An 18161-nucleotide genomic window follows, 5' to 3' on the forward strand; every position below is an offset into this window, starting at 1 on the left:
AACAGTCAAAACTATTGAGCTATTATAAGCTATTATAAATGTTTGCATTAGCTAAATTTCTTAAACGACACCAAAATCATACACCTTTAGTAGCGCTTACCTTTTACGAAGCAGCTCTTACGGATATGTTCCATATGTTTGCCGGCCCGGTCATCGAGAGCAAAGAAACGGTGGTGTTCAGGAATGCGACTGAGCCCGCGGTGAGCTTTGACCTGTTGAGCTTTCAAAGCAATGGCCTGCTCCAGCAACCCTAGGTTCCCCCGCATGATGTCGAACATCTCGGACTCGTCTGCCACCGTTGATCGTTGAGACAAGCTGTCGTCATCCCCCTCATCATCATCATCATCATCATCAACATCCACATCAGCGTCCCTCTCCGACCCCTCAGACTGGACATCAATAAGCATAGCTGATGCTGTGGGGGCCTTATTGGAGCTGTAGCTTTGTGGTAATGCGAGTTTGTGGGAAATATAATCTTCCCTTATGTGGGATCCCTGAGTGGCAGTGATAACCGAACAGACGGTTTCTCTCTCCTCTTCTTCCTCTTCTTCATGCTTAATATCATTCAACTCATTGTGGTACGTCTCCCCTTTTTGTATCTCAGACCTCAACCCCTCATCATCATCATCATCTTCTTCTTCTTCTTCATCATCCTGTTGTGTCTGCATCTCCTCAGTGAAGTACTGGTGGTCTGACTCTTTCTGGCTCTCACTGTCCGCTTCTTCATCTTCCAGCTTCAATCCGTTCTCTTTACAAACCACAACTCCTACTTGGCTCCTTGTTTCCTCTGTTCCATATTTCTCTTCTTCTGTTTCCCTAAAAGGACTTTTTTCTTGTGTTTCCATGATGACAGGCGGTTGTTGGGGTGACATGGCACCATTGTTGTGGTTGTTGAGGTGTGTCATTGAGTTGGCCACTATGTGCTGATAGCTGGAGAGGTCCTCTGAGGGTGAAGGCTTGGGTTTTTCTGTGCTGGATGACTCAATGATGATACACTCCTCTGTGGGACAGAAAAAAAGACCAGAATTGAAAAAAAAATTGTCATTTTCCAAGGATGCATTCAGATTTGACTTTTATATTATCCTGTGCATAATACAGCAAACCAAACTGGACTAAATTCTGTGGACAAGTATCCAAAGTAACACCTGTTACAGCTCTGAGTTTAGACTGTACAATATTATTGTCTGTTATGATTAGGGTTAGGCGATGTCTAAGGCCAGGCGGAATCTGCGGACATTTTTTGCAATTTCTGCTGAGAATTTTAATAAAAGTCTGCGTATTTCTGCTGAAAAACACTTTCAGGGCGTGTCAGAATGCATTTTTGCTAATTTAAGGACGGAAAAATCAGCTTTGCGCCATGGCGCATGATCTAAAAGGGTTGAGTTTATTTTCTTAATGAGTTATAGGTTTGTTTTGAGAATAAACCAATCAGAGTCTCATCTCCCATTCCCTTTAAGAGTCAGTTGTATCATGCCATAAACGCATTTGCTATTTACATGATGTAAAGTAAGTGGAAGTGGAAAAACTGAACATTTCACTAGCAAGAAAACAGTTAAATAGAGCATCTACAGCGCAAGAATGAGAGATAAATGATTTACTTTCACTTTCACTTTCGGATAGGGAAACCTTTGCACAGACATCAATTAGCCTATAAATAATAATTTTTGTTTGTTAAGCGCAAATGTTTGTTTCAAAACTATTTCTAAATTCAGTTCTAATTTCCAGCAAACGAATAAATGAACAATAATAACGAAGTGTGTTCAAAAACCTGAGATACAGTACATCCAAATACACATGCTGTGCCCAATATGGTCTAAAACATGCAGATGGGCAAATCTACGCTTGTTTTTGATAAAACAAATATAAATATGGATATAATAAATATTACTGCTAATAATAAAAACATTATACAAAAGCAAATTGTTATGAACGAACTGAAAAAGCCTCCCGAGATGAAGAAGGCATAAAAGCAGTGATTTTTCATGTTTATGTAGGCTAGAAAATAATGTTTTTTCTAATTTTCTAATTAATCCTTTATATTTATATCATATATATATATATATATATATATATATATATATATATATATATATATATATATATATTCTTATTATAGTCTATATACTTAATATTTTTTATTTTTTTCATATGTAAAGATATTTGCGTATTGCTCTACATCTTGTGTGTATTAAGCAGTGTGTAAGCGAGGTGGAACTCTGCGCTGGAGTTTAGACCGGCTTTGTTTTGGTCTATTGAAAAATCTATTATAGTTTCTCAACATAGCAATGCGCCTCAGAATGCCTTCCTTTTTAGACCAGAACACCTATGGCCGCACATATGAGCGCAAATGCATTTGCTATTTAAACAGCGTAGCGCAACGCCTCAAAACGACTCTTGCGCCAAGCTGAAACTAGCACACAACCATTGCGTCGCGCCTTGTGCCACATTGCTGGGTGTATGATAGGGCCCGTAAAGTCAGTTTTAAAGTAAAATTTCTCAAAATAAAAATACTGTAAGTTAGGCAAACAATAGTAATAAAAAATACGTTACTAACTACTATTGTATACAAATTCTGTCTGTGTATAAATGAACGACCTTGTATATTTTAAGCCACAGCCATATCACCCTGCAACCCAAGACCGGTTACTCACTGAAGCTAAGCAGGGCTGAGCCTGGTCAGTATCTGGATGGGAGACCACATGGGAAAACTAGGTTGCTGTTGGAAGTGGTGTTAGTGAGAACAGCAGGGGTTGCTCAATATGCGGTCTGTGTGAGTCCTAATGCCCAAGTATAGTGAAGGGGACACTATTCTGCTCAGTGAGCGCCATCTTATAGATCAGATGTTAAACTGAGATCCTGACTCTCTGTGGTCATTAAAAATCCCATGGCACTTCTAGTAAAGACTAGCGGTGTAACCCTGGTGTCCTGGACAAATTCGCCCCCATCATCCCCATCCATTGAATTGGCTCTATTACTGTCTCTCTACTACACCAATAGTTGGTGTGTGGTGAGCGCACTGGCGCCGTTGTCCTGTGGCTGCTGTCACATCATCATGCTGACCCCCCTCATGATAAATACACATTACATTTTTATTCGGTCAATTTTAATCCTCACCCTCATCACCCTCTTCTTCTGTATTGGTGCTCTCTGTGTTCTGCTTCGCTTGCTGCTCGTCCTCTTGATCTCCAAGCTTCTGCTGTGTACATTCTTCATCCTCCTCCTCCTCTTCCTCCCTCAACTCAGTCTCCTCTCCGCTTCCTTCACTCTCTGCGTTGAACCCTTCATCCATGGCCAGCTTCAGCGGATGAGACTTCCTCTTGGATGAGGGTTGCTCTGACTCCGCTTCCTGTAGACGCCTTTTCCTGGCCAATGGGCAACTCAGAGCACTTTGGAAGGAGGAGATTACATGAGAAAATGTGTTAAGAAATGCAAGATGAGGGACTATTGTAGTATAAGTGGAACAATAACCAAAGCATGCAAACTACACAGATGCAAGCCAAGCGTGCTAAACACTCCTAAAAATAAAGGTTCCAAAAGAGGGATTTTTTCAGTAATGCTATATTTGTGACAGTTTTTGTAATTTAAGATGGAAGTATTATGTAAAAGCTAAGTAAATAAGCTTTCTGTTGATGTAAACATTGTTAGGGTATGATATTGGGCCTGTTTCAGTAAGGAGGTTCAACCAAAGTTGATTTACCGAGAGATTAAAAACTCAGAGTTTTTGGTTTCAGAATAGCTGATCTGAATTAGGTCAATCAACTTTGAGTAGACCAACTCAGAGTTAAGCGCGCACCCCGTGACTATAAAAAGGCATTACCAATGGAGCGCAGATAGTACGAGTGACCATGGACAACATCTGAAAAAGAGATCAGCATTTCTTTCTCCAGCTGAACTTGATGTGCTCATGCATAGTTATAGCAAATATGAGCATATATTTTAAAAAGAAACACCACTGCATCAGTGAAACAGAAACACAGTGGGAAAACAGCTCAAGTTAATGCGCAATTTTACATTTAAAGTATTTAAATATTTATAATATAACAAGTAATGCTATGTGTGCACACGCGTTCCCACTTTTATACACATTGATCAGTTTTAATAGATTTAAAAGTGCACTTCTGTGTCTGTTTTTTTTATTGCTCACGTGATAGAGGTTGATATGACATTTAGAATGTAAGCAGAACTAAACAATAGTTTTTAGAAAGAATAATAATCCCATTCATCTAGTAACAGTACATGTCGAAGGTCAGTGAATTTAAGCTAATTATTTATTAAAAAAGGACAAGCCATTCTCGGACGTGACTTTGTTCTTTGTGTGACTGAAATGTAGTTAATAGCTATGTTTCCATTCAAATATATTAATTAAATTTATGTGCAAAACTGGAATAACGCATAAAAGATGTGCGAATAAAGCAGCATTTCCATCCAACGAATCAAAGAGAACAAAATCCCCACTTCATGATTAACTGGCGGCAAATATCAACATTAAAAACAGAATTTACTGCAGTAGAAGCTGCGTCAATCTTTGCTTTACTTAATAAATGTACTTGCATCTTTGAAGACAATGCTGACACACGATGAACATGTGGGGGCGTTTGAAGCCATGAGACGCGGAGATCAGACGCTCGCTCTGAAAGGGTTAAGGCATTTCAGAGTGAATAACCAAAACAACATTTAAGATGTTTTACAATGTGCTCAGCCTGCTGGTTTGTCCATTCACACACATTTTCATCATCAACTCTTATTAAAAACCTTTTTTAATGTATAGGCCTACTGGAATTTGTTCAGTAAAAGTGTTTCCATCGTAGTTTATGCGCATATTTTCTTATCGAATGAAAGTTTATCCTTCTCTGTTATGCGCGTGTTTTTATGCAAATTTTCAAAAGTTATGTGCATCATGACGTTTCCATCAATCGTTTTTATGTGCATCTCCAAAATGAGCAATAAAATGGGTGGGTGGAAATGCAAGGCTAAGACGAGAAATACCGCATTGTCTTTAAAAAAGGGGAGGAGACCGACAGAAACTCAGAGTTTAGAGAATAAAACCTGCTCCTGACCAGGTTAGATTCACAGAGTAAGTTACCACGGTAACTGACTCTGAGTTAAAGTTACCTCTCTTTCAGAAACAGGCTTGACTTACCCTGCTTTCTCGAGTTTAACAAACCTAACATTTTGAAACGGAAAACCCAGAGTTTCTCTCATTTCAGAGTTTTCACTTAACCTCCTTTCTGAAACGGGCCCATTATATGGCAGAGATACAAATATTTGGAAATTGAAAAAATCTAAATACTGAGAAAATCACATTTAAATTTTCTAAATTAAGTTTTTACAATGCATATTACTAATCTTTTTTTTTTTTTTTGCTTTTTATATATTAGTAAGAAACTTAAAATATCTTCATGAAACATGATTTTCACCTAATATCCTAATGATTTTTGGCATAAAAGTCAAATCGATAATTTTGAACATACAGGATATTTTTGGCTATTCCAAAATAAGGCTAGTTTTTTTTGATCCAGGGTCATATTTGTGGTACGCCAAACACCACAAACCACAGACATCCATGATTCTAGAATGAACCATTTATTTCTCAGAGTGAAGAACAATTTACAATCTGAATAACCTTTTGTGAAATGTAAAGTTCCACAGATGTTAAACCATCAATCCCAATGCGGAACCTTTATTTTTAAGAGTGACGAGTGTATGCAAACTCAGATGAGGAATGGAATGATGTTGGATGTTGACCTGTAGAGGGCAGTGTGCTGGCTAGAAGCCTTTATAAATCAAAGCCAGTTGACTGGAACACTTAATTATACCACAATAAAATAAGAAACAGAGAGAGCGAGAGAAGGGAGGGAGCAGTGGAGGCTGGAATTCAATAAAGCCTTCACCTAGAAAGCCTCGCTATCGCACGGGGCAGCGGAGATAGATCTATAAACATGAAGCTTCTCAAATGGCTTCCTGAATGTATACACGTGTAAATAAACATAACTGTAATATCTTTCCAATAATCAATACCCTGCCTAAAGACCTCTATTAGGCAGAGGGAGAGTCAGAGAGAGGGAGAGAGGTTGTCATTATCAGAGAAAGAGATGAAGATTAAGATGATCTAGTCTACGGCGGTCGGGATCAGGAAAAGCTACGTGTCCGCAGAGGGAGGTGAATCAAGGGCTACGAAGCACCACACGGGCATGTCATCTGTCGTACCTTCTGTGTCGGGCATATTTGCCACTGATATGGCCTGTGCCATTGCATCCTGGAGTGGGGCAGCTGAACAGATAGAGGGGGTCAAATTAGAGATGCTTTTGTTGCTTTTGCGATTTTGTTGCGCTTGTTTGCTAAATAGTTCATCAGGAGCCGCTTTTCCACGGCCGGCATAAAACAAACAAACATAGATTTTCAAATTTAGCAAAATAATTGCTTCGTCAATACGATGGAGCTGTGATCGATTTACGTTTCCTGCTGCGGCCCTTCTTTCATTTCATGAAATCCCTTCCGCATTTTGCAGCAATCCCTGGTATTTTGTCAATTTGTTTCATTGACATTCTTGTTTGTTACCCGCAAATGGAGTCGAGATTTGAACCAAATCTTATCTTCAAGCTCACAGGGGTTCAAATTTGATTTATTTATGCGCATGTAGTTTGGCAATGTCTATGCATCATGATGTATGGTTTTTGTGGCCATGCATATGCACTGGAGCAATGATCATTCACAAACTTCCACACAAATGGCTCATTTGATAATGCTTTGAGCTAGCGGTAAGTGTTTAGGAGCTCATACAATTTTAAAGGTGCAGTAGGTGATTGTTTTCAGAAACATTTGTTGTGCTGGATGAAAGTCTCTTCACATTCCAATAGTAATAATTACAGTAAATTATTTAAATGTATTTATTTGTATTTTTAATTATTAACTTTTCAAAAACCTGAATCAATATTAGAGTTACCTTTGAACGCTGGAGAAAGTATGACACAATGGCTGAAGGATTTCTCTTAGACGGGTAATGTTCTGTTTTAATACTGTTTTAGCTTCACGCAAAGCTGATGTAACGTTAGATGTTATTGCTACAAATGGGTTATATCTTCACAGAAGTGTTGTTCAGCTACTTAAATCTTTCGATGAAAGATTGATAAGACTATTTTCAGTTTCATAAGGGACCTTTTTACAGCATCAATGATGTAGATCTTAATTAGTTTAACAAAAAACACAAGTAAATAGCGCTATTCCGCCTAGTCTCTCCCTATATTGTTTACCATGCAGCTCTAAATATTCGCTGTGAAATAGGATGTCAGTTTGGCTTGCACGCCGCCGGACGAGCACTAGTTGCTTTTAACACTCGAGAGAGGGTTTAAGGAGGCGTGGCTCTAGACGGCAGGGGAGGGACTTTGATTCAGAGATTTACGCTAAGCTGTTAGCATTGTGGAAGATCACCTACTGCACCTTTAAGTAGTATTGGGTAAGTTACTTCAGAAAAGTAATTAGTCACTAATTGCATAATTAAATACGTATTTAAATGTCTTTTTTTAATTACTGTGTCTGAAAAGTGACTCAGGGCTCTATCATACACCCGGCGCAATAAGACGCAAGATGTGTTTGGCGTGATTTGTTAGTCTTTTCAGACCAGCGCATCCCTAATTTTCACGTTTTGCACCATGTTGTTTAAATAGCAAAACCATTTGTGCCACTTTTTGGACTCATTGGTGTTCAGGTCTACAATAGATAGCTATAGATGCTATTTTGAGAAACTGAAATAGACAAATTAAAACCTGGTCTAAAGACCAGCGCAGAGTGTGTTAATTATGTGCCTATGCAGGTTCAAATGCTTAATACACAAATATCTTTACAAATGAAAAAAAAGGATTAAAATGTTACAAAAATTATTATTTACTACTACTAAAAAACACTACCTCAATGCCATCATGTCGGGGGGCTTTTCCAGTTTATTCATGACAATTTGCTTTTGTTTAATGTTATTATTGTTAGCAATATTATTCATTATATGCATATTTATATTTGTTTTAATCCAAACAACTTAGATTTGTCCACCTGTCGTGTTTTGGAGATGTATGAATCACCATATAGGGCATAAGACTAGGATGTGTGTTTGGATATAACTCATTATTGATCACACTTCATTATTATTGTTCATTTATTCGTTTGTTGGAAATTAGAACTGAATTAAGAAACAGTTTTGAACAAATCTTTGCACTTAACAAACTAAATTAAAGATGTAGGCTAATGGATGTCTTCAGTGGAGTGTGTTTCCACCGTTTCCTTACTCCACGAAAGTAAAGGAGTAAAGAGTAAAAGTAGAAAGAAAGTAAAGAGTCAGAATGGAGGACGCTCTTTCTTTATTCTCGCTGCAGATGGTCTGTTTTCTTGCTAGTGAACTGTTCAGTTTTTCCACTTACTGTACAAACTCCGCCATGTAAATAGACTGACTCTTAAAGGGAATGTGAGATGAGACTCTGATTGGTTTAATGCATGTTATGCTCAAAACACACCCATTACTCATTAAGAGAATAAGCACAACCCTGTTAGATCATGCGCCAGGCCGCAAACTGTATTTTTCCGTCTTTAAAATAGCAAAAGTGCATTCAGATACGTCCTTAATGCTTTTGTGCCATGCGCTTTAGACTTTGTGCTTAGATCGCTAAAATAGAGCCCTTAATTACTTATTACTACTACAAACTTGTAGTACTACTTTAAATTTGAGCCAAACAGGACCTTTTAGCTTAAGAAATGTAAAAAAAAAGAATAATAAACATTATATGCATCAAAACACAAAACATTTTTTAAGCAATGACACACAACTTTCTATTTATGATATATTGACATAAATGTCTGACTCAGTTGTTTCTTAAGCATGATTAATCATCCTGATAAAATGAAACCTTCTTAAAAAAAATAAACACAATTAATCTGTTTTCTCTGAAATGTTTTATCTCGAACTGTTGAATTTATTTACCGTATCGAAGACAAGCACATTATAAGTAACTATTAGTTAAATTTCCTAAAAATGAAAGGTAATACCTATACTTTACTTTTTTTCTGCAGAAAAGTAATCTAAATATCACATTTAGTTACTTTGTAAGTAATCACACCCAACACTGCTGACCAGTTATTGCTATATGAACTACTGTTACACTGAATTACATTTTAATCAATATCTTCAGCAAATGATGGCAAAAAAAGTATGATAGTATTTTCTGAGTGAAAATAAAATCGATGACGCATTCTAATCTATGGTTTAAAAACTGCTTTGATCCTTAAATACCCATATCTGCCTTTCGCCTATACAAAAAAGATAAAAAAATATCAATAGCAAATATTAAACCAGGTACATGTCATATCATGCCTTGAAGCATTTATAATTCTGTTCTGCTCAAGTATAAAAGCATCAGTCTATTGAGGAGAGCTCTGTTTAAGATCTGTGACAGAAAACGGCCGTGAACAGCTTCAGTGACCCTGACGACTAGAGAGTGTGTTTGATGCTGTTATAAATACCACTCTTGTAAACTTCATAGCGCACTTGACCATGAGAGGAGAATGCGAAGAATGAGTTCACCAGCTGAGGATATGATGCTTTCAAATCCTTTACACACAGATTTGGGTCTAAATACTGGAGCTCTGAACCAATTACTCAAAAGACCAAATGATCATGCATAAATGACCCGTGGCCTCTTCACAGTTAGTAGATTTGTGCTGACGTCAGTCATTGTGTTGATAAGTATTGAAAATGAGGTTGATTGTAACATTAAATGGGTTTGTTTGTAAAGCACATGCATTGTGCACCAAATAAAGCCAAAAACATGATCAAACATGGATTTAAAACGTGACAAACAAAAACGCTGCAGATGAAAATGCAGAATTCTTTTTACCTCAGCTCCTGTCCAACAATCTCAGAGGGAACTGCAGAAAGAGAGACAATCAGGTGCAGAAAAATAAATCTACAGCCACAAAATAATTGCATAGAACCACAATCAATAAATCACAAATACATAAAGACCCCAGGAGGCCGTGTGCAGTAACATTCATGACTGCATTACCAAGAATACACACACACACACACACGCATAGTACATATACATACATACACATAAACACCTGAGTCAGCCAAAGCATCAAGCCTTGATGATGGAGAAAAAAAGTACAATATGCAAGAATCAGCACGAAAATATGATTAATTGTCCCAGTTGAGTTTACTGGTGGAATCAGAGCAAAACTGCAGACGTTTAAGAAAAAAAAAAACGCAAGCTCTCTCTAATCAATTTATTTCAGAACAATAAAAATGGTCAAAGCAACAAAGAAATGTGTTGGCTTTAAAAGAATGTCCTGCGTTTAATGCGTTAAAACTAAAATAACTGATTAAACAAAAGCATAAATATGACTTTAATCTGCTTTAAAATGGTTAGTACCAGATTAGTAGACTATTCACCTTATTGTTCGGGCTTGAGCGAATCTTTTGGCTCAAGACTTTCAATCTCATTCACTTCCATTCATTTTTAGACGTTGAAAACAGCTCATTTTGATGCTTGATGCTACAAACTGATATTTTCTTATTATATTATTCTGCTTTGTCTGTATAGTCATAAACACTCTTGTTTGTAGAGCAAGTAGTTTGATTGTTTTCTGCTGTTGATTATTCCTAGTCTAATAGGCAACTGAATCAGAAGCTCTAAAAGAATCGCAAAAACGAGCGAACGTTCGCATTGAAAACTAAGCTCAATACGTCAGGGGTGTCCAAACTTTTTCTCATAAAGGGCCAAAAACCAAACTTGACTGAGGCTAGTAGACCAAAGATAAATATAGTTGCCATGAATAATTTCCGTGCAACGCAGTGGCTCAGTAGGTAGTGCTGTCGCCTCACAGATAGAAGGTCTTTGGTTCGAGCCTCGGCTGGGTCAGTTGGCGTTTCTGTGTGTAGTTTGCATGTCCTCCCTGCATTTGCTTGGGTTTCCTCTGGGTGCTCCAATTTCCCCCACAGTCCAAGATATGCGGTAGAGGTGAATTGGGTAGGCTAAATTGTCCGTAGTGTATTAGTGTGAATAAGTGTGTATGGATGTTTCCCAAAAATGGGTTGCAGGTGGAAGGACATCCGCTGCGTAAAACACATGCTGGATACGTTGGCGGTCCATTCCGCTGTGGCAACCCCTGATTAATAAAGGAACTAAGCCGAAAAGAATATGAATGAATGAATAAATATCTAATTTATTTAATAATATTTAAAAACTAGAAAACATGAACTGATACAGCATCAATTTTTTATATTTTATTATGAACTTATTACATAAAAAAACATCTAATTTATAACAGCATGGAGTTACTGTACACTAGTTAGTTTAGTTTACTTTAGTTTAGTTTAATCCCCTTGGGGCAATTCATTCAGACATAGTGGTGCATCACATATAACAAGAATGACACACTTAACACAATAAACACTGACACTTAACATCAAGTACACAAACAAAAAACTGCGAAAAAATCAATAACAATAATAAATAATAATAAATAATAATTCATTGATTAACTAAATTTATACGTAACCGAATTTTTTTACGGTCAAAAATTAAATTTATTATGATTTGTGGGACATCTTACTGTCTTTAGACGTTGCCCAAGGGGCATCCACTCAAAATATTTCTTTAAGGGGTGTGTGCTGTCTCCTAGTATTTTTTGTGCCATCCTCAACACCAGCTGTTCGTAATAGTATGCAAGACTTTGCAGGGGAACTCCTAAAATCTTTGAGCACAAGTTAATGATGCCTTGAAGTTTGTGTTTTTTCATGGACAATGAGGAAAACCAGCAAATAAAGGAAAAGGACAAAATACTTTCAATAAATGAATTGTAAAAGGTTTTAGGAATAACTTTCTCTACTTTATAACTCTAACATTCTACAGTTGAGGTCAGAATTATTTGCCTCCATGAATTATTAGCCCCCCTGTTTATTTTTTCCCCAATTTCTGTTTAATGGAGGGAATTTTTTTCAACACATTTCTAAACATAATAGTTTTAATAACTCATTTCTAATAACTGATTTATTTGATCTTTGCCATGATGACAGTAAATAATATTTGACAAGATATTTTTTAAGACACTTTTGTACAGCTTAAGGTGACATATAAAGGCTTAATTAGGTTCATTAGATTAATTAGGCAGGTTAAGGTAATTAGGCAAGTTATTAAGTGTGTTTTGTTGACTATTGAAAAAAATATAGCTGAAAGGGGCTAAAAATTTGTTTAAAAGATAAAAAAAAAATGTTTTTATTCTTGCCCAAATAAAACAAATAAGACTTTCTCCAGAAGAAAAAAAAAATTATTATAAGACAAACTGTGAGAATGTCCTTGCTCTGTTAAACATCATTTGGGAAATATTTAAAAAAAACAAAGGGGGGCTAATAACTCTGACTTCAACTGTAGTTATCACTTCGATTTGCTCAATGTCTTCTGCATAGTCCTTTATCCGTCGAGTGACATTATTTACATAGTTTACAGATTTATTTACAACATTTCATTTCAGTTTGCTTGAATAAAAATAACAAACAAAGAGGTTGTGTCAAATTAGAAATGATGATCTCTTTTAAAGGGATTCACCCCATTCTCTTTTCAGATGGGATGGTAGGCCAAATCAAAGGTTACAATGGGCCAACTTCGGTCCGCGGGCCCTACTTTGGGCATCTCTGCTATAAAGCACAATACACACATTCTCAAAACACTAATACAGGACTTTTGTATCGAAACTCCACCTGCATAAATTAATAATTCATAACCAGATATCCATCTGACTACAGAAGCCCTTCTGCTAAAAGGACGGTTTAGACAGCTTAACAGCTCAAATAAAACACCATTTTGTATGGCCGAAATAAATCAAATGGCTTTAAACCTCCCGGATGCCTTAACCTGTAGACTTTCATTGCATGTGTAATATTATTAACATTTTTTACAAGCTGAGGGATGAGTCAGAATTGCTGATGGTGGTAACTGACAGTGTGTCCACAGTGCTGAACTTTAACTGAACCCAGATCATTCCTCTAAAAACAAACGCTTGCTTAATCTGCTCATGCATATAAAACTGTAACATTTCAAAGCATTTCTTTAACTTTCGACTCTGCGTTTGCTCTCTCTCAAAAGAGCTCTGTTTAAACTCACTGATGGCTACACAGCAAAAAGGATTTCTTGCAAAAGGACCTCCAGAGACTTCAAGAGTAGGATTATTTCAGAGAAGCTAAAATATTAGATATGCCTAGAGCGAACATATAAGACATGCTCAGCTGACCAGTGAAAGAAATGAGTTGGTGAGAGACGAAGAGAAAGAGCTGAGAGAGAGAGAAAGCTGAAGTTCACTGACCTCTTCCTGCTTTGGACCGTGTGCGAGTGCGCTTGTCATCAGTATCCAAACTCATCTGTCAGGGAGAAATGAAGAGAGTCAAGACTACAGCGATATACACACAAGCTAACTCAGGGTCACAGAGACTCACCATACATTCAGATTAATGAGAAGTCATGAATAATATATAAAAAGCACACATTCATACTGTAAATACTCACTGAGATCATCTTTCCTTTTATACTGCAAACGCTATGAGAGAATGATAGATGAACAGAGAGATGGAGAAAGCCAATGCAATTTGTAAATCTTTGATTTAATGGCCAATTCGTATTGATATCTACAACCTTATTCCTATGTTTTAGTACAGTTTGCTTATCGCCCAGTGATAGGGTTAGGGGTTTGGTTTGGGCATGTCTCCTTTCAAATATCAAACATTTCCATGCAAATTGTATTAATTCCTACAAATATTTGCCACTTTTATGACAATATATAAAATAAGTACGTTTTCATGTGATAGTTGGGGTGGTTAAGCAGACATTGACTATGTTTACATGAACATCAGTAATCAAATTATTTGCCCCAATCTGAATAAGACAATGATATGATTAAGGTGTTTATATGAGTTCCTTTTTGAATGTTCCTTTTAAATGATCCTGTTTTACATCTTATTGCACATAATCCGATCAGCCTGATTTCACGAGGAAACGTAAGTATTTTACGTTTCTTAGGAGTTTAGTCATACGAAAACGCACGATTTTAAAAAGGAGGCGTGGCACCTAACCCCAACCGTAATTGGGTAATGAGCAAATCATACTAAATTGTACGAATTAGATCGTATGACCCCAAGTCAAAAAGTTCCGAATTGGCGTAAGATTGCATTGAATTCGATTAACGTCATTGCGTCACCACACTATCCACATTTCCTCTAGAGTTTCATGAAATTTCGAAATTCCTCTAGAGTTTCGTTTTTAATTTGTTGACTTTAACTGCAGTTTGGCACTTTCAATTTTGTTCAGGCACATTTCATGAATGCCCTCCATGACAAACAAGATTATGGATGTGAGTATGAACTGCTGGAAGAGGGTAGTTTTAGTGGAATTTGATACCATTATTGGAAAAAAAAAACATCTTGATCATTTCTTGATGCAGTTGTCTGTGGTCATTTACTGACTTTGTATGTGCAGAGAATACTGTCAAACAGCTGTGTGTGTATTATGGGTGCAATGGTTCAATATACTCACGATTCGGTATGTATCAAGGTTTTAGGGTCGTGGTTTCAGTATGGTTTGTGCTATGCTTAGAAAAAATGAATACAGTACAGAACAATTCAAAGATCAATAAGAATAATAATGATAAAAGTATGGCATTTTTTAAATTGTTCAAATAAATTGCTTAAGACAATAAGCTTAAATTTACCCCTTTTCTATTTTACATCTTGACTCAACAGTCTCAACCAATTCTGCAGATAATAATTGTCAACACATCTTAATAATTGAGCACTTTTAAAGGATTGATTAGTTTTGTTTACATTATGCTTGCTATATGAAGGAAAAAAATCATTTTTTAAATGATTTTATTATGATTCCAGAGAGCTCCATTACACTTAGCACCATCGTAGTGATTGAAACTTAAGCAAAGAGAAAGCGTTTGGCTCTTCTCTCATAATTCAGCGGGAACAGTCAGTCGATAAGAAAACTGAAGAAAACTTCTAAGAAATTTAGTAGACAGCAGTAAAACAGAGTGAATAGCAGGAGTGATCGGGTGCACACCTGATGCGGATAAACACACAGAAGGAGCAGGACTGAAGTAACAGACCTGCTGTATTTCCACGACTGTATGGGACGCTTCTGGGTCTGGAAACGGACCTCGATCCGCCTGTTCATGACCACTGATTGTCTTTGCAACAACAAAAAATGGCATTTGTTATGTTTTTGTGTCCAGGTAATTGAAAGCGTACAAAGGCAGTTGCAGTTGTTTTTATAAACAAACCAATATTAATAATGCTTATTCTGAACCGCGGATCAAAGGGTGCTCCAAACCGTGAGAGGATAACTGGACGTTACTTTTTTTACAACAACTATTGCTTCCCCAGTGTGTATGGAATATCCTGTCACAAAATTCAGTGAAAATCCTGCACAACGGTAATAGTTTACATGTCTGTACTGCACTTCAATATTGCGACTAAAATGTCTTTATTTGATTTCTGTTTAGTTCGATTATGATCTTAAGCGGATTAAATTCATCAAAACTCGCTGTTTACATGGTGGAAAACGGAGACATCTGAAAACAGGCAGGGCTGCCGACATTCGCCTCTCTGATTGGGGCTTTTCCCTCAATGTTAAGTATCATACACACAGTTCAGCCCTGCATCCTCTCCTTGTAAATTCAGACTTTGCAAGTTTGATATGGAAAACAGACTCCCAAGGACATGGCGGTAAATCTTCAATGGGAACAGTGTACTTTATAAACTCATTTACATCATCCTGGATACGTTGTTTCACAATAAAATGAAAACATGATATGGAACTGCTGTTTTCATTTTGATATTAACAACTTAACAGACAACAAAAATGTTAAGGCAGTGTGCTGCATATATGAGCGCATCTTCACTGTATTTATAAAAAAAAAACGGAGCCTATAACATTCCTGCCTCTTTTCATTCTCATTAAAAATACGAAACATGCCCTCTCTTGCTGAATATCAGTTTTATTTATCGTTGAATTTGCTCTTCAGTGTTTGAACTCTCAGTAATGATTAAATCACACTGAACAGAGCTAAACTGAACTGAACTGAACTTAAACACTAAAACCTGAACCACACTGTTCCAATTACTATGACCATTTATGTGAAGCTGCTTTGACACAATCTACATTGTAAAAGCGCTATACAAATAAAGCTGAATTGAATTGAATTGAATTGAATTATTAATCAATAATGGCCATTATAAAAGTATAACCTACAATAAGTTTATACATTATAGGAAATTAAGGCAACCGATCAGTCAATATACAGAATGTACGTGATTCCATTAATTGTTAACTTATCTTCACGCTCAGCCAAAACACGCTACCCAAGATCAAGTAAGTTGGGGAATATGTTGTTAGATAAAGACAACAAGATCACGTTTAGCAAATATAGTGAGTTTAGATCCAGCGTTAGATCCTTGATGAACACTCCGACAAGCACAGCTCTCATCTGGCTAGATAGGCTGCAGCGCATACCAGTGTTTGTGTTTATGGTCACGTGATGTGTGTTTTTAGTGGTTTGGTGTAGATGGAGAGCTGTTCAGAAACGCTAGGTGAAACGCTACTGTGGACGTGGATCGTTTTCATTCTAAAACGACCGTTTAAAACTAAAATGCACTAGTGTAAACAGGGCCTGAATCTGATATATAGAAGGAGAGCAGACAAAGTGACTAACAGATAAAGAGAAATGATATACAAACAAAAATAACCGTGAAACCAGTACATTCTGGAGTGACTTCTTCCCCCTCATCAGCTTTAATTTACAGGCCCTAAACAATCAATCTGATTGGATGGACACAGAGTGAAACAGCAGTGCATGGCATCTGCCGGAGGAGCCCATTTGCGTTCACGGCCCCATGGCAAGCTCGAGTGGTAATTACAATAGCAATATTAACCACAGCGATAGAAATAATACAAACACGGGCACTCAGAATCACTGTAATTCCTCCCGCACAGAGTCCCCAATCGCTACGCTCGCTGCGCTTTCTGGCACAAAAGGAGCAGGTGTCAATCCCTCTCAATCTCGTTCACACACACACACACAGGGAGAGAGAGAGACGCAGGCAAGTCTGCTCACTGTAAAGCCATTGGATCTTTTCTGGCGGCACAATGGCGCCATTAGCTTTGATTACTTTACTGCGATTTAAATGGAACGGAATCCTTGAAAATCCACGAAACTCTCTCCTTTTGACCCTCTGCGAGCGCTGCTCACCCTGCTCCCAGCTGCCGCCTTTAATACAGCGCTGGAGCTGGCAAGGGCACACTGCACTTCCACAGAGGAGTTTCTCTTTCACACGCTCCTTTTCTCTTGCTTTTCTATCCCTGCACACTCTCTCTGGCAGTGCCACTTCCTGTTGATTGCCGACTTTTCAGCACGGGCGGATAATGAGTGTGTTGTGTTTGATTTGAGGGAGTTTGCCGATGGAACTCGGCTGTATGTGTGAGTGTATCCGGACAGACAGGTGCACAGACAGTCTCTCTTCCTCTCCCAGGGGTGGTTTGATCGTAAGCACGCACATGTTCAAGCAACAAGCCTGCTTTATGCGAGCCGATACTCGGAGCTCAACCCTGAGAGGAAAGTTTTCTCACAGAGATGATCAAAAAGCCCCGGGGAGACGGCGGACACAAACACTGAGCGTTGTGTTTGTACGGGTTGGCCCATCTGCGAGTCTTCTATGCCCTCTCTGTATCTCCCAAACTAGCTTTGTGACCACTCTGACCCCAAGGCACAAAAGCCAGGGGCAGATGCGTGCCGTTTTATTCTTTCCCCACTGTAGCTTCCCCTAGTCTTTCACTGGCATCTCCTCAGTGTCAACACATGAATCAAACAGGCCGTAAGGGAGCCCGCACCGCTTTCATGTTTGTGTAACCATAGCTACGCATCTCTTTCCAATAGGTGAGCGCATTTCTTTTTTTTATTTCAAATTCCGCCTCATTAAATCTGCACGCGAAGGTGTTTGTGACGAGCAAGACGGTGTCATCTTTCTTTCGTAATAGCGTTCAAAAGGCCTTTTAATGTTTTCAAACCTGTCCTTCCCCGGCGTTTTTAATTACGGTGCTTGGCGGAGAAATGAGTGAGCGATTGTGAGA

At 37.8% G+C, this 18161-nt stretch overlaps 1 protein-coding gene across 27 annotated transcripts in view; it reads right to left on the reverse strand.

Moving 5' to 3' along the window:
- The window catches only part of myt1b (myelin transcription factor 1b), a 211737-nt gene that overhangs the window by 28611 nt on the left and 164965 nt on the right, over positions 1-18161 (reverse strand). For 18 of the 27 annotated variants that reach the window (XM_068216863.2, XM_073939823.1, XM_073939820.1 and 15 more), the window contains 4 exons: positions 13345-13399; positions 9879-9909; positions 3115-3386; positions 101-1000 (listed from right to left, as the gene is read on the reverse strand). In XM_068216863.2, the coding sequence (XP_068072964.2) occupies positions 101-1000; positions 3115-3386; positions 9879-9909; positions 13345-13399 (1258 nt within the window). Of the gene's footprint in view, positions 1-100; positions 1001-3114; positions 3387-6207; positions 6271-9878; positions 9910-13344; positions 13400-13544; positions 13907-18161 lie in introns of those variants that run through there. The other 9 variants (XM_068216864.2, XM_068216861.2, XM_073939817.1 and 6 more) reach the window with 4 other exon arrangements.

The sequence above is a fragment of the Danio rerio genome, chromosome 23 (assembly GCF_049306965.1).
Source record: "Danio rerio strain Tuebingen ecotype United States chromosome 23, GRCz12tu, whole genome shotgun sequence".
Classification (NCBI taxonomy): Eukaryota; Metazoa; Chordata; class Actinopteri; order Cypriniformes; family Danionidae; genus Danio; species Danio rerio.